This window comes from Lethenteron reissneri, chromosome 69 (assembly GCF_015708825.2).
Source record: "Lethenteron reissneri isolate LAM-NWPU_2019-01 chromosome 69, ASM1570882v1, whole genome shotgun sequence".
Taxonomy (NCBI): domain Eukaryota; kingdom Metazoa; phylum Chordata; class Hyperoartia; order Petromyzontiformes; family Petromyzontidae; genus Lethenteron; species Lethenteron reissneri.
In genome coordinates, this window is record NC_083847.1 from 7,726,079 (window position 1) to 7,752,400 (window position 26,322).

General features: G+C 51.2%; 2 protein-coding genes across 3 annotated transcripts; both read right to left on the reverse strand.

Moving 5' to 3' along the window:
• Positions 1 to 2,000: 2,000 nt before the first annotated feature.
• Positions 2,001 to 8,115, reverse strand: C69H15orf40 (chromosome 69 C15orf40 homolog). 2 transcript variants are annotated; one of them, XM_061579380.1, is made up of 5 exons: positions 7,953 to 8,115; positions 7,046 to 7,864; positions 5,608 to 5,734; positions 4,572 to 4,708; positions 2,001 to 2,951 (listed from the first exon to the last, which is right to left on the reverse strand). In XM_061579380.1, exons 2-5 carry the CDS (start codon positions 7,145 to 7,147, stop codon positions 2,853 to 2,855), a joined length of 465 nt encoding a protein of 154 aa, XP_061435364.1. In that variant the 5' UTR covers positions 7,148 to 7,864; positions 7,953 to 8,115; the 3' UTR covers positions 2,001 to 2,852. The 2 variants fall into 2 exon arrangements, with proteins under 2 accessions (XP_061435364.1, XP_061435363.1); XM_061579379.1 differs by having other exon boundaries at positions 7,046 to 8,115.
• Positions 8,116 to 12,465: 4,350 nt separating this feature from the next.
• LOC133360684 (beta-1,3-galactosyl-O-glycosyl-glycoprotein beta-1,6-N-acetylglucosaminyltransferase-like) lies at positions 12,466 to 19,785 on the reverse strand. The gene is made up of 2 exons (XM_061579475.1): positions 19,744 to 19,785; positions 12,466 to 13,800 (listed from the first exon to the last, which is right to left on the reverse strand). Exon 2 carries the CDS (start codon positions 13,795 to 13,797, stop codon positions 12,466 to 12,468), a length of 1,332 nt encoding a protein of 443 aa, XP_061435459.1. The 5' UTR covers positions 13,798 to 13,800; positions 19,744 to 19,785.
• Between the last annotated feature and the right edge of the window lie 6,537 nt (positions 19,786 to 26,322).

The following is a 26,322-nucleotide window of genomic DNA, read 5'->3' on the forward strand; positions in this document are numbered from 1 at the left end:
CGCAGTAGGGGGCACAGGTGGTGCATTGGCCAGTCATCTCAGTCAGTCGACCCGCAGCACCTGCTGGGTCTGCCCCGTGACCTCCTGCCAGCGGGCGTTCGACACTTCACGTGGTCTCAAAATGCACCTAGCCTGGCACAGGCGCTGTGGTGACATCACCGCCATTTAGTGGCGAATGACGGTTGTTGTTGTTGATGTTGTCTTTGTGTGCTAGTGTGTGGGTGTGTTAGATTTCAGCCAACCCATGGCACCTGCTGGGTCTGCCCCGTGACCTCCTGCCAGCGGGCGTTCAACACTTCACGTGACCTCAAAATGCACCTAGCCTGGCACAGGGGCCGTGGTGACGTCACCGCCACTTAGTGGCAAATAGCGGTTGTTGTTGTCTGTGTCTGTGATGTGTCAGTTGTGGAGACAGTGGAGAGTTTCCCTTACCTGGGCAGTGTGCCCATGACCGGCTCCCGTTTGACAGCAGAGGTCTCACTCCGAATCAGTCGAGCGGCAATATATTTTCATCAGTTGCGTAACGCTGTGTGGAAGCTACCTGGTCTATTGCTCCGCACGAAGCTTCAGGTCTTCACGGCCACGGTCATTCCCTCCCTTCTCTACGCTTGCGAAACGTGGACCACCCTAATGGGGCATCTTCATCGGTTAAAAACATTTAGGCTGGCCTGCCTATGATCCATCCTGGGTTTAACCTGCAGGCTGGATTGTGTGAGCTCACAAATCCTTGAAAGATCTGGACAAAGTCCCATCGGTGAGCTCCTCCGGCAGGCAAGGCTGCGTTGGCTGGGCCATGTAGCCCGCATGCCCAGCCACCGCAAGCCTAAACAGCTTCTGTTTGGTCGGTTAGAGGGGGCTGAATGGGCGCGGCACGGGCTAGAGAAGAGATGGAGTGGTGGGTGGGTGAGTGGGTGGGTGGGTGGAAGAGCGGGCAGGTAGGTGAGTGGGTGGGTGGGTGAGTGGCATGGGCTAGAAAAGAGATGGAGTGATGTGTGAGTGGGTGGGTGAGTGGGTGGGTGGAAGAGTGGGTGGGTGGGTGAGTGGGTCGGTGGGTGAGTGGGTGTGTGAGTGGGTGGGTGGAAGAGCGGGTGGGTGGGTGAGTGGGTCGGTGGGTGGGTGAGTGGGTGGGTGAGTGGGTGAGTGTGTGGGTGAGTGGGTCGGTGGGTGAGTGGGTGTTAGAGTGGATGAGTGTGTGAGTGGGTGTGTGTGTGTGGGTGAGTGTGTGTGTGGGTGAGTGGGTGTGTGAGTGGATGAGTGAGTGGGTGAGTGTGTGAGTGGGTGTGGGTGAGTGGGTAGGTGGTTTGGTGGGTGTGTGAGTGTAAGAGTGGATGAGTGTGTGAGTGGGTGTGTGTGTGAGTGGGTGTGTGTGTGGGTGAGTGGGTGAGTGGGTGTGTGAGTGTGCGAGTGTAAGAGTGGGTTAGTGTGTGAGTGGGTGTGTGAGTGGGTGGTTGAGTGGGTGTGTGAGTGGGTGAGTGTGTGTGCGAGTGAGTGGATGAGTGTGTGAGTGGGTGGGTGAGTGGTACAGTCTAGAGAAGAGACGGAGTGATGTGGTACAGGAGGACGTGGAGGCACCAAGCAAGAACGCGCTTCCCCACACTGCCCTCAGACGACGGATTTGGTGCGGCGGGAATCACCGAGATGCAAACCCATGGGCGACCTCCACATCCCGGTGTTCGTGGCAGCGCTGTAGGCTGCGGCCTCCGCATGCCGAACGCGCGTTTTTGTTGGGGTTAGAGAGCGCAAGGGTCAACGTGTCGCTAAACCCGCCACCGCCCGACACGGCCCATTGGTAAGGTTTGTGTCACATAGACAGAGCGTGCCAATGTTCTGTTTACGTAACAAACCTCACGTGACAAACCCTTCGTTACAAACCCTTACAAAACGGCTGTGTCGGGTGGTGGCGGGTTTCACGACAAGTTCAGATAGAGGGTGCTTCAAAAAAATGTCAACACTTATACGGGACGATCGTTTGTAATGGAAAGAGAACGCATAATCTTACATTGTGAATGTGATAACGGATGTAATGTTGATAGCTTCAAGAAGTCAAAGAGTCTCTCCCACTTGTTCGCCATCGTTGTCAACGCGCGTCTCGAATCTTCTGCAGGTGGTCTCTAGAGCCCGGAGGAGGCACATTTCTTGCAGTCGCAGCAGCCCCAGCATCCGCAGCAGCAGCAGCGCAAGTAGCCCCAGCCACAGCAGCAGCAGCCACAGCAACAGCAGCAGTCAGCAGCAGCAGTCAGCAGCAGTCAGCAGCAGCAGCGAAAATAGCCCCACCAGCAGCCGCAGTAGCAGCAGCCGCAGCCACAGCAGAAGCAGCAGCAGTGGAAGCATCCACAGCCACAGCCCCAGAAGAAGAATTCGCAGCAGCAGCAGCCCCAGCAACAGTCAGCAGCAGCAGCCGTGGTGTAGTACTCTAGTAATAGTGCAAATGCAGGAATCACTGAACCGGAATTGATAGCTTGAAAGCATTTAGCGCGGGGCCCTTGAAAGCGCAGGGCCCATAGCATTTGTAGATACTTTAGCTTACTGGTATCATCCGGCACTGCCTGGGCCTTACACACAGCGGCCGTGTCAGCGTCCTGACACATCTGTAACGCTGACTGCCCCACCACCCCTCTCCTCTCTGGCCCCCCCCCTACCTGGGATTTCGTCTGTGACACGAAGAGCTTTCTGTGGTTGTCACACCTGATGAAGATTGCTTGTGTTGCAATCGAAACGTCGTGATTTGTTATCTTTAATTTTATTTCTACCTACGTGACTTTACCGAAAGAACCAAAGAGTATGGATTCCTGCAGTCACAAAAGCTTCAAATCTAGCTATCCGGCTCTTCTCCTGCCCCAGACCTCGCTCCGTCACGTTTTCCCGAGGGCGATTTGCAGACGCTGGTGCACCGCGTCTGGCGCGAGACGCCCAGCGGCCAGGCGCACCACCTTCTCCCTGGAGTGGGCACCCTGCGGGGAGACACGCGGAGAGAGACACAGACAGACAGAGACAGAACGAGACAAAGACAGAGGCAAGGCAAATTATCAGAGAAATCGTCAAGTTTCTGAATTAACCACACAGACACACGCACACACACACAAAGACCCCCGTATAGCCTTCACAGACTGTAGGGGCAAGTGCTGTTTGCGAGCACCTATGAAGGCCGGAATGGTACACGAGGGGATTGGTGGCCAGCACCACGCCCGACCGCCTTTGTCTCCCCAGTGCGAGCGATGTTTACTACACTACGCTGCTACACCAGGTACTTATTTGAGGCTGAGTCGACCTAGGGGAGGCCCAGGACCGGTTCAGATAATAGTCACCGGTGTTGGCCGTGAGCGGGAATGGAACCCGGGTGGCTGGGTTTATAGCGCAGCGTAGCGCTATGAACCACTACACCACCGCTCCCCACACACACACACACACTCAGAGACATACACAACAACCACAACCGCCATTCGCCACTAAGTGGCGGTGACATCTCCACGACGGCTTGTGCCAGGCCATGTGCACCTTGAGGCCAGGTGAAGTGTCGAACGCCCGCTGGCAGGTCACGGGGCAGACCCAGGTGCCATGGGTCGACTGACTGAGATGACCGAGATGACCGGCTGATGCACCACCTGTGCCCCCTACTGTGCCAACTTGCTGTGCTTTAGCCACCCGCCGCTCCGCTCGTTGTTGTGAGCGTCGCTCCTCCGCCCTCCGTTGTTGCTGGAGGGCGACTGCCTCCAACTGCCCAGTAGCAGCGTCCTTCACGAGCCTCTTCCACAGAGGCCGATCTTGACGCCGCTGGTACCGGACATCGGCAAGTCCACTCAGACTTGATTTGGCGCTTTCGTGACTGCAGGAATTACTCTTTGGTTCTTTCGGTAAAGTCACGTGGAAAGATAAAATAATAAATTAAATAATAGCATACGACGTTTCGATTGCAACACAACGTCGCCCCGACGTCGCATCCCCAACGTCGCGTCCCCGACGTGGCCGCGACGTCGCCCACCTTTGGAACCTCATTTGCCAGTAAAAAATATAATTTCTTTTTACCCTTTTATCTGGCAACAAAACTGACACCTTTTTTACAAGGAGTCATGTTTGTATAGACCACAATACCTGCAGTCATGATGCAAACAAAAAACATAACTCTGTATGCACTGTCCTTGAAGTTGATTGGTCCACACCCGAGACAGCTTTCCTTAGAGCCTAGTCTCACATGGGTTATACCAGATGACGCCAAAATGCATCATGTGATAATTGGTTTTTAGGGTAAAAAACCAATTATCACATTTTTTACTGGCAAATGAGGTTCCAATGGTGTAAATGCTTACCCCGAGCTCTCATACTCTGATGGTGCATTGTCTTTGAGTTGTGCGCCTTTTGGCGTCACCTGGCCCAACCCATGTGAGACTAGGCTCTAAGGAAAGCTGTCTCGGGTGTGGACCAATCAACTTCAAGGACATTGCATACAGAGTTATGTTTTTTGTTTGCATTATGACTGCAGGTATTGTGGTCTATGCAAACATGACTCCTTGTAAAAAAGGTATCAGTTTTGTTGCCAGATAAAAGGGTAAAAAAACAATTATCATGTCGCCCACCTTATCGAGGGCGAGGTCGCCCTTGCGCACGCCGAGGGCGGCGGCGAGGAAGCGGAGGAGCTCCACGTTGGCGGCGCCGTCTACGGGGGGCGCCGAGACAGAGACGGAGACGGAGCCCCCCGGCTCCTCCTCCACGCCTGCACGCAGCGGGCAACCACACAGTGGGTGACACACACACAGTGGGTGACACACACACACAGTGGGTGACACACACAGTGGGCAACTCACACACACACACAGTGGGTGACACACACACAGTGGGTGACACACACACAGTGGGTGACACACACACACAGTGGGCGACACACACACACAGTGGGTGACACACACAGTGGGCAACTCACACACACACAGTGGGTGACACACACACAGTGAGTGACACACACACAGTGGGTGACACACACACAGTGGGTGACGGTGACACACACACACAGTGGGTGACTCACACACAGTGGGTGACTCACACACACACAGTGGGTGACACACACACACACAGTGGGTGACACACACAGTGGGTGACACACACACACAGTGGGCGACACACACACACACAGTGGGCAACACACACACAGTGGGCGACACACACAGTGGGTGATAGTGTAGCGGTTAGCGCGCTGCACTATGAACCCGGCGACACGAGTTCGATTCCCGCTCACGGCCAATACCAGTGACGATTATCTGAACTGGTCCCGGGCCTCCCCTAGGTCGACTCAGCCTCAAATGAGTACCTGGTGAGGTGTGTAAACATTGTCACTAGGGAGACAAAGGCGGTCGGGCGTGGTGCTGGCCACCCACCCCCCTCGTGTACCGTTCTGGCCTTCATAGGTGCTCGCTAACAGCACTTGCCCCTACAGTCTGTTCAGGCTATATGGGGGAATCTTTGTGTGACGTCACCGCCACTTAGTGGCGAATGGCGGTTGTTGTTGTGTGAGTGAGTGAATGGCTAGTTGGGTGGGTGGGTGAGTGTGTGTGTGAGTGAGTGAATGGGTAGTTGGGTGGGTGGGTGAGTGTATGAGTGTGTGTGAGTGAGCCTCACCCGTCACGGCGCTCTGCTTCGCCCCGGGCTTCGCGTGGACCCTGATGCTGACGCTGCCGTCCGCGTTCAGAGACACGGGGCCTGAGGGGCCCTGGGAGGCCGCAGCGGCCGCAGCCTCAGCAGGGGGCTGTGACACCGATCAACACCCAACAGCAATACCCACTCAGCTGTGAGTGGGTGGGTGGGTGAGTGAGTAGGTCGGTGAGTGGGTAGGTGGGTGAGTGGGTGGATAGGTGGGTGGGTGAGTGGGTAGGATAGTGGGTTGATGGGTGAGTGGGTGGGTGGGTAGGTGGGTGGTTGGGTAGGTGGGTGGGTGAGTGGATGGGTGGGTGGATGGGTGAGTAAGTGAGTGGGTGGGCGAGTAAGTGAGTGGGTGGGTGAGTGAGTGGGTGGGTGAGTGAGTGGGTGGGTGGGTGAGTGAGTGGGTGGGTAGGTGGGTGGGTGGGTGAGTGGGTGGGTGGGTGGGTGAGTGGGTGGGTGGGTGGGTGAGTGAGTGAGTGAGTGGGTGGGTGGGTGAGTGAGTGGGTGGGTGGGTGGGTGAGTGGGTGAGTGGGTGGGTGAGTGAGTGGGTGAGTGGGTGGGTGAGTGAGTGGGTGAGTGGGTGGGTGAGTGGGTGGGTGGGTGAGTGAGTAGGTGGGTAGTGAGTAGGTGGGTGAGTAAACTGGCCATTATCCCTCCAGTTAAACTGAAACTATGTTTATGTTACATTACACTACTATAGACTACACTATACACTACTATAGACTACACTACATTACTCTACACTATACACTACTATACACTAAACTATACACTACTATAGACTGCACTACTATACTCTACACTATACACGACTTATACACTACATTACTATAGACACTATACACTACAGAATACACTATACACTACACTATACACTCCTATACAATACTAGACACTACACTATACACGCCTATACAATACTAGACACTACACTATACACTCTTATACAATACTAGACACTACACTATACACTACTATACACTACACTATACACTACTATAGACTGCACTACTATACTCTACACTATACACGACTTATACACCACATTACTATAGACACTATACACTACAGAATACACTATACACTACACTATACACTCCTATACAATACTAGACACTACACTATACACTCCTATACAATACTAGACACTACACTATACACTCCTATACAATACTAGACACTACACTATACACTACTATACACTACACTATACACTACACTACTATAAAAACTACACTACTATAAAAAAAAAACTGCTACACTATACACGACTATACTATACACTACACTATATGCACTACACTGCTACACTATACACTACTATATACTAAACTATACACTACTATATACTAGACTATACACTACTACACACTACACTACTATACACTACACTATACACTACACGAAGGGAGTTTACCATCGCTCCGTGGGGGTTCGTGCGCTTGGCTCTGGGCATCTCGAGCAGGAATGTCGAGGGCCTCGCCAGCGAGGAGGTCGTCAGCGAACGCAGCAGCAGCATCGCTCACCACATGGAAGGAGCGCTCAGCACCATCGCTCACCAGTTGGTGAGCGAGTGAGTGGTTGACTGGGTGAGCGAGTGAGTCGGTGAGTGAGCGGGTGAGTGGGTGATTGGGTGGGTGAGTGAGTGGGTGAATGAGTGGGTGAGTGAGTGGGTGAATGAGTGGGTGAGTGAGTGGGTGAATGAGTGGGTGAGTGAGTGGGTGAATGAGTGGGTGAGTGGGTGAGTGAGTGGGTGAGTGAGTGGGTGAGTCAGTGGGTGAATGAGTAGGTAAGTGAGTGGGTGAGTGAGTGGGTGGGTGGGTGAGCGAGTGGGTGGGTGAGCGAGCGAGCGAGCGGGTCGGTGAATGAGCGGGTGAATGAATAAGTGGGTGAGTGGAACCAGGCTCAGGAGAGAAAACTCGCTCGCAGCCCTCTGCCCCTACAGCCTCAGATGCTACACGGGGGGGGTGGTGGTGGCGGCGGCGGTCGTCTTTGCCTTGCGTGGGAGCGGTGGCGCAGCGGTTAGCGCGCCGAGCTCAGGGCCACCAACAGTGACGGCACAGCGATTATCTGAACCGGACCTCGACTCTCCCCTAGGTCGACTCGGCCTCAAATCGCCGCTTAGGGAGATAAAGGCGGCCGGGCGCTGCGTGTGCCAGTGCCTGCCGCCTTAGTAGGCGCTGCTGCTGCTCGCCACTAACACTGCACTTTCCCCTACAGCCCTGCTAGAGGCTACCTGGGGGAGCTGTGTCTGTGTGTGTTATAGGCGCTGCTGCTGCTCGCTACTCACACTGCACTTGCCCCTCCAGCTTTCTAGAGGCTACCTGGGGGAGCTTTGTCTGTGTGTGTTATAGGCGCTGCTGCTGCTGCTCGCTACTCACACTGCACTTGCCCCTCCAGCTTTCTAGAGGCTACCTGGGGGAGCTTTTTGTCTGCGTCTCTGTGCGCGAGAGAGAGCGAGGGCTCGGAAGTGAAACGGAAGTGACGCTCGAGTGAAACGGAAGTGACGCTAGGGGTGAAACGGAAGTGACGCTAGATAAAACGGAAGTGACGTTAGGGTTAAACGGAAGTGACGTTTGGGTCAAACGGAAGTGACGCTTTTGATTGAAACTAATTGCTACAGAGTGAAACAAAAATGGCGCTGAGTGAAACAGAAGTGTGAAATTCGCGTTTTGAAGGTCTGGTCGACTCGCCTCTCCATCGCCCTCTTCGTGGCGAGCTCCATAGAAGCTGGCGAGGCTATAGGCGGCTCAACGAGACTCAACACTGAATCGCGATCAGAACGTTTATTTAGACCGCAGCAGGAGGAAACCCGATGAGCCATGAAGCTCTTTTATTCGCAGATGTCCAGTTAGGAGCACGGGGGTCAGAACGGTGCAATAACAAACAGTTTTACACAACAACAACCGGTTAGTGCTGCACTAGTGTAGTGACGTAGATCGGAGACAGTAATACTTGGAGGCACTTCTTTAATTTCACAATCACCATCAGGATAACACACACCACCCTACGTGGGTGCACACTTATTATGAAGACCATCGATTGTCGGCAGCACTACTTAGAACAGTTGGTAGGCCATCTAACAGCACCCCGGAATAGTGAAGATGGAGACTACGACGACAATCTTGAACAGCATGACAGGGATCCCACTTCCAGCAACAGCCCCGAGCTCCCCCTCAGGGCCCTCTCTTTTACTCCCTACACTCCCTTCCTGGAACCTACCGGCGGGTTCCCCAGGCCTTCCCAATGAGCCCCTTCTGTGATCTTTCCCCCCTAGATGTCCCCCTCTCGTATATATCGTGGCCTGCTGACGCGAGTACTGGGGTACACCGCAGTTCCCATTTTCCACAAAGCAGCCAGCGCTATACCACCACACTAGGTTAGTGCTGTACTAGTAACGAATTGGTTCACTCTCCAACACAACCGGTTTAGTGCTGTACCATTAACGAATTGCTTTAATACTCCAACACACAACCGGTCAGTGCTGAACTGGTCACGTATTGGCTACGTTTTGTTGGATGGTGGCGGGTTTAACGACAAACATCTATAGCTACGAGATCTAACCCCATTATTTTATGCAGAAGTCAACATTTAAAAAAAAAGTACAATAATAAACTCACCGAAATGAAGCCATATACGAAGTTGTGGCATTTGGTGGGCAATGCAACCTTATGACTGCACCAAAGACATGAGTGCGAGTATATTTTACAGTCCACTGTTTCTTTTACGTATAGAGTTTGCGGCCATCACTATGCCCGGCCGCCTTTGTCCCCTGAGTGGCAATGTTCACACACCGTACCAGGTACTCATTTGAGGCTGAGTCGACTTAGGGGAGGCCCAGCACTTTCTCAGATGATCGTCACCGGTGTTGGCCGTGAGCGGGACTCGAACTCGGGTTCGTAGTGCGGCACAGTGCTCACCGCTACAGCGCTCCCCTTGACATGCGTATGTACATCGACACACACACGGTACGCACAACTCCCTCGAGAATAACAAAGCTCACTCGCAATTGCGAGAGGTGTGAAGGCGAAGACGGGGGGAGGGGCAAGTGCCACGGCGACGCCGTTTTACGTGACATAAAAAACGAATGAAAAATGTGTTTGAGATCGGTTTAAAGCAGCGGTTATTAACCTTCACTGCAACCTTGCACCCCTTCAGTTCTAAATCGTTACAAAAATTTAATCATGTTATATATACATAGGGGTTTGATGAAACAAAGCTTAATTTGTGTTTCGATTATTTACCTTCATAAGAAAATCTGGCCACGTCTCGCACCCCTGCTGTTGTGTGCATATGCGGGCATGATACTCCCTAATCCCTCTCTCCCTAATCTCCCCCATTAACACAACTGATGTGGTTGCGTCCGTGGATGGAATTCCTTTCCAGCTCAGACCCCGCTTGCTTTCCCATCGCCAGCTCTCTCGCTGGTTCAGCAGTTCCACTGCTGGATTATATTTTTTCCGCCTGAGGACGACCGCTTGTGTTGCGATCGAAACATCGTGATTTTTTTTATTTTATACCTAAGAGTATGGATTCCTGCAGTCACGAAAGCCTCAAATCAAGATTGAGCACTGCTTTGTTAGGGATCCCACGTGGAATGTCACGTGAGCCTCTCTGTGACGCCACAGTCTCTCCGGATCACAGGGGGTTAAAAGGGGGCACATTCCCGATGCTTGAACGTTGAATCGGAACGCTTATTTAGACTGCGGGAGGAGGAATCCCGATGAGCTATGAAGCTCATTTATTCACAGATGTCCATACTCTTTGGTTCTTTCGGTAAAGTCACGTAGGTCTTAAATTAAAATAAATTAAATAACGACGTTTCGGGTTCACACACAAGCGTCCATTATCAGGTGGGGCAACCACAGCAAGAAACAAATTGCTCTTTGTCAGATAAGCGACGTGACCATCACAAACGATAGCAGCTCAACGTAGCAGCTGATATCGCTGTCATCACGTGAAAATGCATAGCGGCATTCAAATACTCTGAAGGTCTGACATCGATTTCGAAACTTGTGGTGAACATGCAAATAAAACAATCACTACACTACACATTACAATGTACACTACACTATACACTACACTATCCACTACACTATACACTACTACACTACACACTACAATATACACTACACTACACACTACGATATACACTACACTATACACTACACTATACACTACACTATCCACTACACTACTATACACTACAATGTAATCTACACTACACTATACACTGCACTATACACTACACTACTATACACTACAATATACACTACACTATACACTACACTATACACTACTATACACTACACTATACACTACACTACTATACACTACAATATACACTACACTGCACACTACACTATACACTACACTATACTACACTATATACTACTATACACTACTACACTACACTATACACTACACTACTATACACTACAATATACACTACACTATACACTACTATACACTACACTATACACTGCACTATACACTGCACTATACACTACACTACTATACACTACACTATACACTACTACACTACACACATGCTCTGGTAGTACATGATACATTGTCTTTGAAACTGATTGGTCCACACCAGAGGCAGCTTTCTTTAGAGCCTCGTCTCAAACAGCGTTAGATCAGAGGACGACACCAAATAGGGCGACCAGAACAAAGACAATGCCACTATCAGGACATTGAGACCTCGTGGTTAGCAGCTACATCATTGGACCTCCCTTGCCGTTATCAAAATAGAATAATTGGTTTTACCCTCTCTTAAGATCTTAAAACACCAAACAGAAACCTGTTGCAAGGAATCATGTCACTGCATTAGCCACATATACTTGTGGTGAACATGCAAATAAAAAATATGCTCTCGTAAAAATATTTGTTATCACAGTTCACAGTGTATTATTATCATCCTGTTCTTTTTCCATTAAAAACGATAGTCCCGTATAAGTGTTACGCATTATTTTTTTAAGAACCCTGTATACATATTCTGTCAATGTATCCAGCGTTGTCGACTGTGGGTAGTCGCGTGCAATAGCATTCGCTTGAATAAATTAGGGCTCCGTCGCTCGACCCACGGTTAGAGGCAACGGTGCGAGGGTTGCGGTCGGAGCTATTAGTCGGCCAACCTAGGCCTCGGTGAAGTAAGGTAATTTACCCTTTTTACCGGGTAAAAGGGTAAAGGGTAAAGGTGTCGACATGCCAAGGGGTAAGGTAAAGGTTAGGGTAAAGGTAGCGCGGAAGAATTACCCGGTAAACACCTTGTTTACCGCTCGCTAAAAGCTCAGTTGCGCAAGTCCAGTGGCCGCCATTTAAAATTAGAATCATCGAGAGTATTCTATACGAATAAAGCGCTCTACCTAGCATTTACCTGTTATAACTTTGTTCATGTGTAGTAGTACCCCAGTAATAACCCTTTAATCGGGTAATTTGTATGGGGTAAGGATAAACGGCAGGGTAAATGTAGGCTCGTTGCTTTTGACCTTTTACCTTGCCGAGGACTAGGCCAACCCGCGAGTTGTGGGCCCAGCTGTTGGTGGGCTTTGTAAATTAGCGGGCGCGGACCGGCTAAATGTAGGTCGGGGGCTTTGCGTCGGGAGATGCTGCCAGCTTACCACGTGTCCACCCCTGCCCCACGCCCACAGGTATTGAAACGTGGTGATACAGCGTGAACCCTTCCCCACTCACCTCCCTTCCTCAATCCTTACCACACCCCCCCCCCTACCACGTGGTGGTACAGCTTGAACCCTTCCCCACTCACCTCCCGTCCCCACCCAATTCCTCTCTAGCACAAACCCCATCCCCCCTCCCCACCCCGCGGCACCATCAGAGCGCTTCGCTTGCCTCCCCGAGCGCCCTGCGCCTCAGGTGCTCCTCGAGGCAATGGATGGCCACGGGGTCAACGGCCGAGTCGACCTTGTTGACGAACAGGTGACGCTGCTGCAGCACCCAGGCCAGGTCGCCCGCGGTGTTGACGCAGACGGCGCGGACGTGGGGGCCCCTGCAGTGCGGGTAGACGCCGCCCGCGAGGTTCTCGCCCTCGCGATCGCCCCAACGCACGAGGCGCGCGATCGACACGACGGCGTCCACGTCGTGCTTGCGGTGGATGGGGCGCGAGCCGGGCACCCCAGGCATCCGCTGGAGCGTTGCCCACATGTGCTCGTCGGGGCTGTAGGTGTCCTTCTCCCATTCGGCGAGGGCCCGGGCTGTGGGGTCGCTCAGCACGTGCTCGACGAAGGCACGCGTCACCACGATGTACGTGTTGCCGGCGAACATCGGCGACGGGATGGGCGGAGGGGACTTCAAGACCTTTGTGATTTCCACGTTGCCATTCACGACCTCGAAGTGGTTTTCCCAGCGCCATGTCTGGTACGCGATGGCCCTCGACTCCAAGCAGTTGCGGCCGTGCAGCCCGCGCAGTGCCCGCACGATCTCCAGGTTGGTCTTGATGGGGAAGTCGAGGCCGCAGAGATTGATGAAGTACCTCCAGGGGTACTCGTCGGCCCGCTCCACCAGCTCGCGCATGCAGTTGAGGTCGGCCTGCACGCGTGACCACGAGGCGTAGACCACCGTCTCCAGCCGGCGGGCCACGAACACGTTGGGGAAGCAGGCGGCGAGGGCGCGCGCCGCCTCCAGGTAGGCGCGGGGGGACTTGGCGTCCACGTGGAGGCAGTAGAGGTTCTGCGGCGCGTAGATGGCACGCAGCAGCCTCTCCAGCATGTCCACGCGGTGGTGGACAACGATGGAGTAGGCGATGGGGAAGGTCGCCTCCTCGCGGCTCAGCGGCGAGGTCAAGTAGCGCCGCTCGCGCTTGAAGGCGGCGCAATCGCGTGTCGCGTTCAGCAGGCTGCGCTCGTCCAGGGGCTTCTGCCGCTTCTTGTACGCCACGGTTATGTGCAGGAGCTCGGCGCGGTTCACCTCTTCCTCGTCACCACGCACCACCGCCTCACAGTCGACGGGGAACAGGGGGTCGCCCTCGTGGAGCAGCAGGCGGCTCCGGTTGTCCCCCGCCGATCTCCGGACGTGCGTCATCAGCAGGGAGCGCGGCCCCACGCCCTTCAGGACGCGCGGGGCGACCGTGATGAAGGAGATGGTGAGCCCAGTGCCAAGAAGGCACAGCAGTGCGCACCGTGCCAAGGTCCCCTTCCTCATCTTCATGGTCTGGGGGGGTGGGTACGGGGGGGGCGGTGAGGGAGGTGGGAAGTCGAGACGTGTGCGGTGAACGGGGTATGACGGCCGGTCGCTCAATGCACCAAGGTGTTCACTACCGCGCGGCTGTTCTTCCATGCGGGGGAACACTTTTCGCACGACACAAAATGCACGCCGTTATAAGGCGGTCCTCAACGTACGGACGCCCTCAGTTACGAACACCCACACTTAGCAACATAACAACAACAACAACAACCGCCATTCGCCACTAAGCAGTGGTGACATCACCACGGCGCTTATGCCAGGCTATCTGCACTTTAATGCCAGGCTATCTGCACTTTAATGCCACGTGAAGTGTCGAATGCTCACGGAACGGACCCAGGTTCCATGGATCGACTGACTGAGATGGCTGGCCAATGCAAGACCTGTGCCCCCTTCTGTGCCAACTTTCTGTGTTTTAGCCACCCAGCGCTCTACTCGTTGTCATGAGTGTCACTCCTCTGCCCTCCGTTGTTGCTGGAAAGCGACTGCCTCCAACTCCCCAATAGCATCCTTCACGAGCCTCTACCACAGAGGCCGATCTTGACACTATTGTTACCGGTCATCAGCAAGTCCACTCAGCTAAACATCCTCTTATACCACATTCCATCTCTTCTCCATCTTGTACCGTTCAGCCCCCTCTATCCAGCATGTGGTGGCTAGGCATGCGGACTACATGACCCAGCCCATGCAGCCTTGCCTGCTGGAGGAGCTCGCCGATGTCCAGATCTTTCCAGGATATATGAGCTCACACTATCCAGCCGGGTTAAACCCAGGATGAATCTTAGACAAGCCAGCCTGAATATTTATAGCTGGCGAAGATTTTCTATTAGGTGGGTCCACATATTGCAAGTGCAGAGAAGCGAGGGCATGACCGTGGCTTCGAAGACCCGAAGCTTTGTGTTGAGTGACAGATCAGGTAGCTTCCACACAGCATTACGTAGCCGATGAATAGATGTTGCCACTCGACTGATTTGAAGTGAGACCTCTGCTGTCAAACTAGAGGTGGTCATAAGCACACTGCCCAGGTAGGGAAAACTCTCCATTCTCTCCACAACTGCCCCATCACCAATGGGGAGTTGAGGGGGTGGATTGTTTAATGGCACAAAATACCCAGGCAGGTGCTTAGTTTTGGTGGTGCTGATGGTAAGGCCCCACACTTCTTAGTGGCACGCTCCAGGTCTAGCACATCGCCTCCAACTCCTCCTCTGAGTGAGCAGCAATCACCAGATCATCAGCATACATAACATGGTTGAACAATAGTGAGCCATTCCTCAACTGCGTTTTGGCATCAATCAGCCTCCCATTGCATCTGTACCAGATGGAGATTCCTCTGGTAGAGCCATGGAAGGCTTCTCTAGAACTTCGTCGTCGAAATATGTGTTAAATAATGTGGGAGCACCCCAAGGTGCGACAGGGGTGTCCTCAGGACTCTCCGAACCTCCAAGCGAAGGCTGCGGTAAGCCTCGTTACTATCTGACATGGGATGCTTTAGACGTTCAGAGTGGGCCTGTTGGTTTTTTTTCAGCCAGACAGAACACCTCCGCCATCAGCCTGGGAATCTGGGGACGTCTATTCCGTGTATCCAACGCAGCCATTGCAGCTGCACGAGCCACCGTCCGAACTTCGCCCATTGCCCGTCAGCATCAGGAGGAAGGCGGAATGATGCCAACCCCAGCTACAAGCCGTGATAGCATTCTCGCTTGCAAATTTCATCAGCTAGCTGAGACCAGGTAACTGTGGGTTTGAATTGGGCCCTAGATGTACACCCACAACCGGAGTGAAAAAATGGCAGGCGCATCTTACAGATGACAAGGCGATAGTGAGTGGGCAGATTAGCTCCACGGTAGGTTCTGGTGTGAAGGAAATGAGTCTGCATCCGCTGTTCCATCACTATATGGTCCAGCAGATGTTATTGCATCCATAATGGTGTGTGAATGTGCAAATGCTGGAACAGCGTGTTGGTAATTACAAGCCATTGGGCTGCACAGAAGTCTAGCAGCCTCCTGCCGTTGTTATTGAGCTGATCTGGCCCATGCCTTTCAATCACTCCAGCCCAGGTGCCAGCATCATGACCCATTCAGGCATTAAAGTAAATAACCATTGCCACCACTCCTCGCCTCTGTTTGTTGGGGAGGTGAGCCCAAAATAGCCTGCGGCTTATAGCTTCCTACACCTCACTGCCACGCTCCCACGCCCCCTTCATTATTTTGCTCAGAAGAAGAGCCAAACCCTATTGTTTGGTAGTCTCCTGTCCCAAGTAGAGGACTGTCCACCCCTCATGGTGGCAGGAGCCAGAGCCAGTCCACCGGACCTCCTGAATACCACAAAAATAACACACCGCACCAGGTACTCATTTGAGGCTGAGTCGACCTAAGGGAAGCCCAGGACCGATTCAGATAATCGTCACCGGTGTTGACCTTGAGTGGGAATTGAACTCGGGTCGCCGAGTTCGTAGCACAGCGTAGCGCCAACCACTACTACACTAGCGCTCCCCACTATTCACACACACAAATACACACTATGCACGTCAGAGACTTCCTCATAATCCTCCTTTATCCAAAAGAGTACTTTTAATGCCCTTTAAAATAGCGATTCATGGCCGGGTTCAAAGACCTGAAGTTTACAGCACTTCTACGGTGCCGTTTGGTTGTGGGGACGCCATGGTAGGCAGATGTTAACTACCTCGCCTGGTGTACAGCAGGTCGTGAGTTCGATTCCGACCCTAAAAATAATTTCTGTACATTTGCAGTCTGCGTCTCTCTCTATCTCTTCCATCATCACGGTGGCTAGGGAGATGTTGACTACCTCGCCTGGTGTACAGGAGGTCGTGAGTTCGACCCTGACCCTGACCGTGACTGCTGTACATTTGGAGCTTGCCTCTCTCTCTCTCATCATAATCACGGTGGCTAGGAGATGTTGACTACCTCGCCTGGTGTGCAGGAGGTCGTAGATTCCATCTCGACCCTGACAACACCTGCTGCTTTCTATTTGGAGTCTGCGTCTCTATCCCCGTGGTCACTGCGTGTATTTGTCTCCGGGTCCTCCTTCGGGTTCTCCCTCCAAATTTAGAATCAACGTCACCACACGTTTAAAGTAATTTGTCTGTTGCTATAAATGCCCACGTGATGATATCAGCCCACTTGGTTGAGCTGCTATAATTTGTAATGGTCAGGTCGCTTCATAGCAGCCCTAATTTCGATCGTATCATTGGGGTTTATCTATCTATATGTATAAAAGGTAAATTTGTTAGGAAAAGTGTCTGTTCGAAATGTTTAGTATACTTCCCGACATGCAACAAACTTGAAATTTGGCATGTGTGTAGCTTCTAGACTGTATACATTGCAAAAAGTATAAAAATAGACTTTTGTATTTTGGGGGGTGGGGGTCGCAATAATGGATATATTTTGCACGGCCAAGTGAGCAGTGACGTCACATCTGTGATGTCACCCGCATGCGGCAGCGTCACGCAGTGTGCCTGCTGACGTCACGCATCCCCCCCCAACCCTCCGCGTCGGCCGTGTATTAATCCAAAACAAGAATCCAAGTCTACGGGGCAAAGCCGGATAGTAAAGCTAGTCTATATATAAAACAATAAAAATTGTGGCGGGGTTTGTGGGTTTTTGTGTGGGTTTGTGTGTGGTCGCGCGCTTGGCTCTCCAACGGTGAGGTTTATGTAAAATAAAAATAGCCAGGCACCACGCCGTAAGCCCCGCGGTCAGCAAGCGCTATTCCTTTTTCACATCCGTCAACTTTAAATTAGTTTAATCATCGATTTAGTGCGATTTTTGTGCGCTTCCATTTGATTTATTTGTGACGCCTGCACGACCGTACCAACTCACGCGCCTTTGGTGGGGGGAACGGCCCATGCCAAGTTGCGCGCCTTCGGTAGGAGTGAGGGAACATTTTCTTTCGCGTTAAAAATTCTATTTAAAAAATACACTAAACGCTCACTTAAATTATTCACTGTGTGATGTCCCCCCAACCCCGATGCGTGCAGTTATTACAACTATACAGTCGCTAGATGCTACCTCTATATCTCTATATGCCGTAGATATTACTTTAGAGCGGCCGGGGAGATCGTCGCTGCGGGGGGGGCAGAGGTAGTAGCCCAGCCCCAGCCTGTCAAGGTGCCACCTCGGCCAGCTGGACAATCTAGGCGAGGCCGGAGGCTCTGCACGAAACTACGCCTCACCACGCCACTCTGTCAGGTGAGTACTTTGTGCTATACAGTCGATAAATACTGCTATAGAGTCAACATGTACTACTGTAGTGATAACAGGTACCACCACAGTCGGTATGCACTGCTGTAATCATAGCAGGTACCACCAAAGTCAGTATGTACTGCTGTAATCATAGCAGGTATCACCACAGCATGCACTGTTGTAATCATAGCAGGTACCACCACAGTCGGTATGAACTGCTGTAATCATAGCAGGTACTTGTGGCAGTGAAAGCAGGTACCACCACAGTATGCACTGCTGTAATCATAGCAGGTACCACCACAGTCAGTATGCACTGCTGTAAGATTTTTAAGTGTAGTTTTGAAATATTTTTAAGACCCGGGCAACGCCGGGTACTTCCCGCTAATTAGTAATAAATCGTCATTTTGCGACCACACTGCCACTGTGTAGCATATTATTACGTGCCAGGCAGTCTATGAGATGATAGTACAATAGTCTGAGTCCATAATTGGCAATAAGTAACGGCAAACGGTTATAAGTGACTCACATAATTGTGCGCAGTTGCATATACAGTACACGACTTCCCTGAAGGCAAACACCTTCATCGAGCGCGATGCCGATCACACACGGTTCGAATTCGACCCTCGATCAATGGCTGCACCATCGCCGCACACGCGTCGAATAAAAATCAAGGAACGAGTCCTTACTAACAACTCCTTACTTACTAACAACTCCTCTATCATTTTTCATTGCTGGAGGGGTTGCCCCCCCTACCTGAAAATCCTGCCTCCGCCATTGAATCTATGCCCGTCATTGTGGAAGAAGTACGTCGATGACACGTTTGTCATCTGGCCACATAGCCGACCAGCTCTAAACCAATTCCTCAACCACATCAATTCCATACACTCAGCCATCAAATTCACCATGGAAGGTAGAAAAGGATGGCATGCTACCTTTCTTGGATGTCCTAATCAAAAATAAACTAGATGGCTCAATGAGCCATTCTGTCTACAGGAAAGTAACCCATAGTGACGCCTACCTAAAATCGGATTCCCACCACTATCCATCCCAGAAGAGTTCCCTCATCAAAAAGCTACACCATAGAGCTCAATGTATCACCTACCACGAACACCTAACCAGTGAACTCAAACGCGTACACCAAGCTCTCAAGGCGAATGGATATTTTGACAACACAATCCGCAAAGCCATCACCCCAAACGTGAGGAAGGAGACTCCAAATATACAGCAGTAGACATCGTCAGGATCGGGATCGAACCCACGACCTCCTGGACACCAGGCGAAGTAGTCAACATCTCACCATGAGAAGAGAGAGACGCAGACTCCAAATATAAAGCCGCGGGTATCGTCAAGATCGGGATCGAACCCACGACCTCCTGTGTACCAGGCGAGGTAGTCAACATCTCACCACGGTAAGAGAGAGACGCAGACTCCAATTGTACAGCAGCAGGCATGGTCAGGATCCGGGATCGAACCCACAGACTCTTATGTACCAGACGAGGTAGTCAACACCTCACTAGCTACAGTGGCTACAGGCATCGTCAGGGTCGGGATCGAACCCACGACCTCCTGTGCACCAGGCGATGTAGTCAACATCTCACTAGCAACAGTGGCTACAGGCATCGTCAGGGTCGGGATCGAACCCACGACCTCCTGTGCACCAGGCGAGGGAGTCAACATCTTCCCAGCCACCGGCGTCTTGAGTCGCTCCTACCTTGGGGCTCACCCCGCGCGTTCCTTCCGCTACTCTCCCGCGCCTCCCAGATGTTGAATGATGAGGAGGACCTCTCTCACGATGGGTGGTGGTGGTGGGTGGTGGGGGTGGTGGTGGCGGTAGTGGGAGTGGTGGTAGCGAGGGTGGTGGGGGTGGTGGTGGTGACAGGAGATTAGAGGTGGATGGAGGAGTGTGAGGGAGGGAGGGGAGGGAGGAGGAGGAGGGGGGGACTTGATTTTTAAAGAACTTTTATTGCCGCCAGCAGCAAAAGCACTGGAGGCGATTTCGATATGAAATACACAAAGTCACCAGCAAACAAATGAAAATAAACGCCAGAAATCGACGCGCTGTGGCGCTAAAAGCACCGCGCACAACACAAAAGAAAAGCCACGTGGTTGTGGTGGTCATCGCGCACGCCACGGTGACGAGTGAGCGCTTCAGAAGTTGAACATGAGTGTGCCGCCCACGCTGGTACGGGAGGAGGAGGAGGATAGGTAGGAGGGGGGGAGGCGGAGGCGGAGGAGGGGGGAGGAGGGGGGAGGAGGAGGGGGGAGGAGGGGGGGAGGAGGAGGGGGATGATTTTCTCAAAGTGACATTTTGCATGCCGAGTTTGACAACTCATGTTTCACAATAAGTAACGTCACATAATTCTACAAACCGCTTCCTACTTGGAATAGCTAGAAATGTTCAGAGGAATTTTTTTATATCTTTTGTCATTTTCTTTTTTACGTGGTATTATTTTTTTTTAATAAACTAACATCTTGTTTTTTTACGTGTGTCAAGTGTATTTTAACATCATTAACTGAAAGAAAAATATTTCGACAAAGACTCTGTAGATTACCAACCAATTAGTTATTTATCACATTCAAACAAACCAAAAAGTTCTGACCTCATCTACGAAGTTAAAATTGTGTTTTGCATAATATGCAAATGTGTGCATATTTAATGAACTAACACATAATATGAACATTCATGAGGGGGGAAGTCACAATACAATTTTTATTTTTGTGCATAGTCATCTGGTAATGTTTTATTCTCATCAAAGGACAGGAATTTGTTTTGCCTATTCACCTGTAGTACTCCCCTTAATGTAGGTAACATTAGTTCAGATATATTTTACCCTTCATCAATGTTAGTTTTGATTTCGGTTTGTAACTCTCTGCTGACGTCAATGCGTAACCATAGTACTGACTGATTCGTAGGTATTTACACTATGAGATCTCTTTTACCAGTGGCAAAATATAGTAGTAGGTTTTTACCCTTTTAAACTGGTACAAAACTGACACCTTTATTCAAGGCATCATGTTTGCAATAACCACAACACAAGTAGACAAAAAAGCAAACAAAAGAAGCAACTCTGATAATGATAATAATATGCACTGTCCTTGAAGGAAGCAACTCTGATAATGATAATATGCACTTAATATAATATGCACTGTCCTTGAAGGACGGTGCATATTATTATCATTATCAGAGTTGCTTCTTTATGTTTGCTTTTTTGACTACTTGTGTTGTGGTTATTGCAAACATGATGCCTTGAATAAAGGTGTCAGTTTTGTACCAGTTTAAAAGGGTAAAAACCTACTACTATGATTCGTAGGTATAAAATATCGTTCTTTCAGTTAATTATGTTAAAATACACTTGACACATGTTAAAACAAAACAGATTTTCGCCTATTTTTTGGGATATAATACCACGTAAAATGAAAATTAAAAAAGTTATACAAAATATTTATTTTATTTTATACCTACGTGACCTTACCGAAAGAACCAAAGAGTATGGATCCCTGCAGTCACGGAAACTTCAAATCTAGATTACTGACAGACTAATTCAGGTTTTGCATTAAAGTAATGGTGCTTTCTGATTATACTGTGTGGTTCAGGTGAACACTGACTGAATATGGCCACCGTTGAACAAACAAAAGTAACAACCTACTACCAAAGCTACCATGATTGGATTGCATCGTCTACTGTTCTGATGATACGGATAAGCCGGTGTCACCACAGAGTGTTGACTCCTGGAGAACTTTGCTCACGGAAGCTCAGATACGAAATCATGCACCAGTTTTGGAACTGGCAGAAAATACATTCCTGAGGGACAGATTCCAGAAATCGACTACCACAGAAAGTGTCGCAGTATCTTCACGATGGAGAAAGTTCGTGATGTGCATCCTTGCAAATAGAAAAGCAAAGTGCCAGTGGCTCTGCTGAAGAGAAAGAATCTAAGAGAACAACTCGACATGCCCCGAAGTACGTCGAGGACTTATGACGCAGAGTGAATATTTTGTCAGAAAACCAACAAACATGCCAAGAGAAAGAATTCGAGAGAACTACTGGTACAGTGTCGAGAACTGCGAGCTGACGCAAAGATCACGAGTGCAGCCACGAATCAAATGGACAGCAGAATCCTTGCCATCGTGAGTAGATAGGGGGCCGTCCATAAATTACGTATCGCACCTAGGGGGGGGGGGGGGTCAGACATTTGTGACGATGTGTGACGAGGGGGGGGGGGGGGTTTGACAAATGTGACATCACCTCAAAAAGCGCAGCTTTAAATAAATATAGACAACACGTTCTACTTCATTGAATAGACTTTTCAATAAATGTTTTCTCCTACAACATCAGAGTGCAGCGCCACATTAAATACGCACTACAATGACAATAGTTTAAAGCGATTTGAAGCATTTCTATTTTGGGGGGGGGGGCAGAGCTTTGTGACGTCACTATTTGAGGGGGGGTTTAACTTTTGTGACGCCGTGTGACGAGGGGGGGGTCAAAAATCGTCAAAAATCGCGTGACGTCATTCATGGATGGCCCCATACCTTGTAGCAGATGAAGGGCACTACCACAGGTCATGCTATAGACTGTACACCAAAGAGGAGGTTTCCAAAGAAGAGGTTACCAGCAATGAAGATTATCATGCTGCAGCCCAGTACGAAGCTGTTGTGAACAGTCGTACAATGAGCTGTTTCCTCTTCACCAGGATGGAGCTTTTTGGCAATCCTCAAGTGATGAACAATGACTGATCTCACTTCTAGACTGGTTGTTTCAATGAACTCCATAGGCATTGTCCAAGTCAAGGAATCAACCAAGAAGCACACAAGGCGAAAACTTGGGAGAGTGCGTTTGCTGGAGCCTTGCAAATCTTCCCTGATGGGAAAGGAAAACTCCTCCTCTATCCAGATAACCTTTGCGTGAGGGAACTTGCCAAAGAAAATCAGTCTCTCAAAAGGGAGCTGCAGACCCTGAAAAGTGTCGGTGCACAAGATGTTATAGCCAAACCCTTGTAAACACCATTTAAGTACACACAGAGCTTGATAACAATAATGTAACCTTCTTCACATATACCCATCACTAACGATATATATGGGATATTACATATATGATTGACTAAGTGTATGCGAATGTCAATGTTTATAATATTCAAGTAGTTCCTTACCTCGCCATGGTATTCATTATTATCCTGTGTTTTCATTGTGTATTTAAACCAACAAAGACCAATTTGTGACCCAACTGGCTTTGGTCTCGGGAGTTTTTCAGTAACAATGCCCATTTCATCGTTCCGGACGCCTGTCACACGGTACGCGTATCAAAGTCATGGTAACCACAACTAAGCTGACACCTCAGGTGGTCCCAATAAGTGATGTTTTTGATCTGGGCCCATGGACTACGTGTGCCGTGCCGGCCTTCATAGGTGCTCGCTAACAGCACTTGCCCCTACAGTCTGTTAAGGCTATACGGGGGATCTTTGTTTTTGTATATGTGTGTTATGTGTGTTATGTGTGTGTATGTATGTGTATGTATGTGTGTATGTGTGTATGTATGTGTGTATGTGTCCGGCAAAACAACCCCCTACCTCCTCGCGGTCTCAGGACGGGCAACTTTGTCGTGGACAGTGCTGTGGGGGGAGGGCCAATGCTGATTGGCCTCTTCCCTCATGGCGTCTGTGACCACCACAGTGGCTAAACGGGGACTATGGACGGGTGCGAGGGGCTGGTAACCCCTCCGCCTTCAATTCATTACCACTAAACTACGATGTAAATATGTAACTAATAAGCTTGTGCCGGAGGCCCCGGGGGGACAGGCGTCTATGACGTCTCCTGGCGAAACCCCAATTAACGGAGCCAGGAGATTGAATCTTTACCCTCGGGGTTCCTCCAGAAACAACGACAAGCCACTTCGTGTGGCCACGTGGAATGTTCGAACCCTCACTGCGGAGGCGAGGAGTGGTGGTCGTGATTACTTATGCCCCCATCGAAGACGAACATCCGTGGAGGCATGCAGGCAAAGCCGGTGAGTCAGATGCCTTCTATGACCTCCTGTCACAGGTGCTGGCCAAAGTGGCCACTCGGGAGTCATCTTGTTGGGTGATTTCAATGCCCGAGTTGGTCATGATGCTGGCACCTGGTCTGAAGTGATTGGAGGGCATGGGCCAGATCAGCTCAATAACAACGGTAGGAGGCTGCTAGATTTTTGTGCAGCCCATGGGCTTGTAATTACCAACACGCTCTTCCAGCATCGGTGCATCCACACAACATCATGGATGTGTAATAAATCCCCTCCGGACGAGATCGTGTCTTTTGTCTTTTCTTTATTCGTTCTTCATTACACAGCTCCCTCACACGCTGGGTTCCTTTTTCCCCGTTACTCCCGTTCCTTGAGCGTGGCGTTCGCTCGCTTCCTCGCTCCTTCACACCGCTGGCTGTCGGCGTGTGGGAGACAGCCTCCAGCCTGCCACGTGGCCGCTGGCGTGCCGGAGGCACAGACGTGGTCTCTTTTCAACCCCTCTCCACACTGACCTCGAGCTGTCTCTCTCCACCCCTTATAACACCTGGCCCACGTGATACCACGCAGCCAATCATCAGCCTCACCCCTGGAACCTTCTAGCCCCTGGCTAGACGTCCCATTGGCTGCGGGCTGAGGCCGGCATTACATCACCCCCCCCCCCCCCCCCCCCCGGTGTAAAAAGTCAGCCGTCTCGGCTGGGAAAAGGGCGATGCACCGTAACAACCCACCGAGATGTGTAAACCCACGAATGCACATTTAGGGCGCCGAACAATGCGCGACTTAAGATAAAGAACACAATTGCAGCATCGGAAAGGAAGGCGCAACACAACAATCAACATTAACAGAACGGAAGTGATTTAAAGCACGTACGCGATGCCGGCAGAACGTGGTCGTCTTGCTGACTGCCCAGCAGGAGGGGGCAGCGGTGCTGGGGCAGGACCAGCGTCTTTCGTGGAAGGAACAGGTCTGGCTGGAGGCCGCTCATCAGGGGGCGCGGTGTCCTTGGAGGCCTGTGCGTCTGTGGGGAGCAGAACAGCTCCCCCCTGGGGATCAACTGGCAAGCCAGGTAGCACGTCGGACACATCAGACCCCGGCAGGTCAGCAAGTGGGGATGAAGGGCCAGTGCGTGGTGCGAAATAAGGTTTCAACCGCGACGAGTGTACATACCAGCGACGCAACCCCAACTGGATGCGAACACACTGGGGATTGCGAACTTCTATCAATTTAACGGGCCCTTGCCAAGGCCTGTGCAGTTTAGGGGATGTACCCACAGGCACCTGCGGACAATGGAGCCAAGCCGCGTCACCCACAGCCCATGGCATGTCGCGTCTCGACCGACGAGCATATCGCTCGTTCCGGGCCTGTGTCTGTCCGGGCCAAAGTGAGCCTGGCGGGCTCCCGTGCCTCCGTGACAGGGCGAAGCGACTCGCGGACGTGTTCAGGAAAGGACAGGGGAGGTTCCTTCACGGCCATAGCCAGTTGCACTTCAATGGGAGGCACATTCTCCCGCCCGTACATAAGGAAAAATGGCGAGTATCCCGTAGAAGCGTGCGGGACCATGTGGTAGGCAGACAGAACGCCAGGTATGTGCAAGTCCCAGTCGGTCTGCTTGTCACTCACCATGTGACAAAGCATGGCCGACAGGATACGGTTAAACCGTTCCACCATACTATTCATCTGCGGGTGGTAAGGGGAAGTGCGAATTTTCTTTGTGCCCAAAGCTGCGCACACATCCCGGAGCAATTTAGAGGAGAAGTTACGGCCCTGGTCCGTGAGTAACCTTTCCGGAACACCTTTGTCCATCACGTAGCCATTCAGGAATGCTTCGGTGATGGACGAAGCCGATTGGTCGGGCAGGGGCCAGGCCATCGGCCAGCGAGAAAAATATTCAACTCCAACCAAGAGAAATTTGTTACCCCTAGCTGAAGGGGGGAACGGCTCAAGGATATCCAGAGCAACCAGCTCATTAATCTGTTTCGATCAATTTCAAGGGCGGAATATATTTCCCACGCGGCGGTTTCCGCCTCGCACATTCCTGGCATGTCTGGATAGCCTTGATGACATCCGCCGTCATACCGTGCCAAAAGAAATCCCTCTGCATCGTGAGCAAGGTTTTCTGCAAGGGTGGGTTAGCAGTCCTTCACTCACCCACCCACTTACCCACACTCACCCACCCACTCACCCACCCACTCACTCACCAATTCACACACCCAACCACTTACTCACCCACTCACCCACGCACTCACCCACCCACTCACCCACTCACTCACCCACCCACCCACCCACTCACTC

What these genes read in the sequence shown, in the direction of transcription:
- C69H15orf40 (XM_061579380.1), bottom strand. Translation starts at nt 7,147, where the DNA reads ATGCTGCTGCTGCGTTCGCTGACGACCTCCTCGCTGGCGAGGCCCTCG. An exon ending in CGAACCCCCACGGAGCGATG is followed by an intron (nt 5,735 to 7,045) that starts GTAAACTCCCTT and finishes TCGGTGTCACAG; the next exon opens with CCCCCTGCTGAGGCTGCGGC. An exon ending in GAAGCAGAGCGCCGTGACGG is followed by an intron (nt 4,709 to 5,607) that starts GTGAGGCTCACT and finishes CGCTGCGTGCAG; the next exon opens with GCGTGGAGGAGGAGCCGGGG.
- LOC133360684 (XM_061579475.1), bottom strand. Translation starts at nt 13,797, where the DNA reads ATGAAGATGAGGAAGGGGACCTTGGCACGGTGCGCACTGCTGTGCCTT.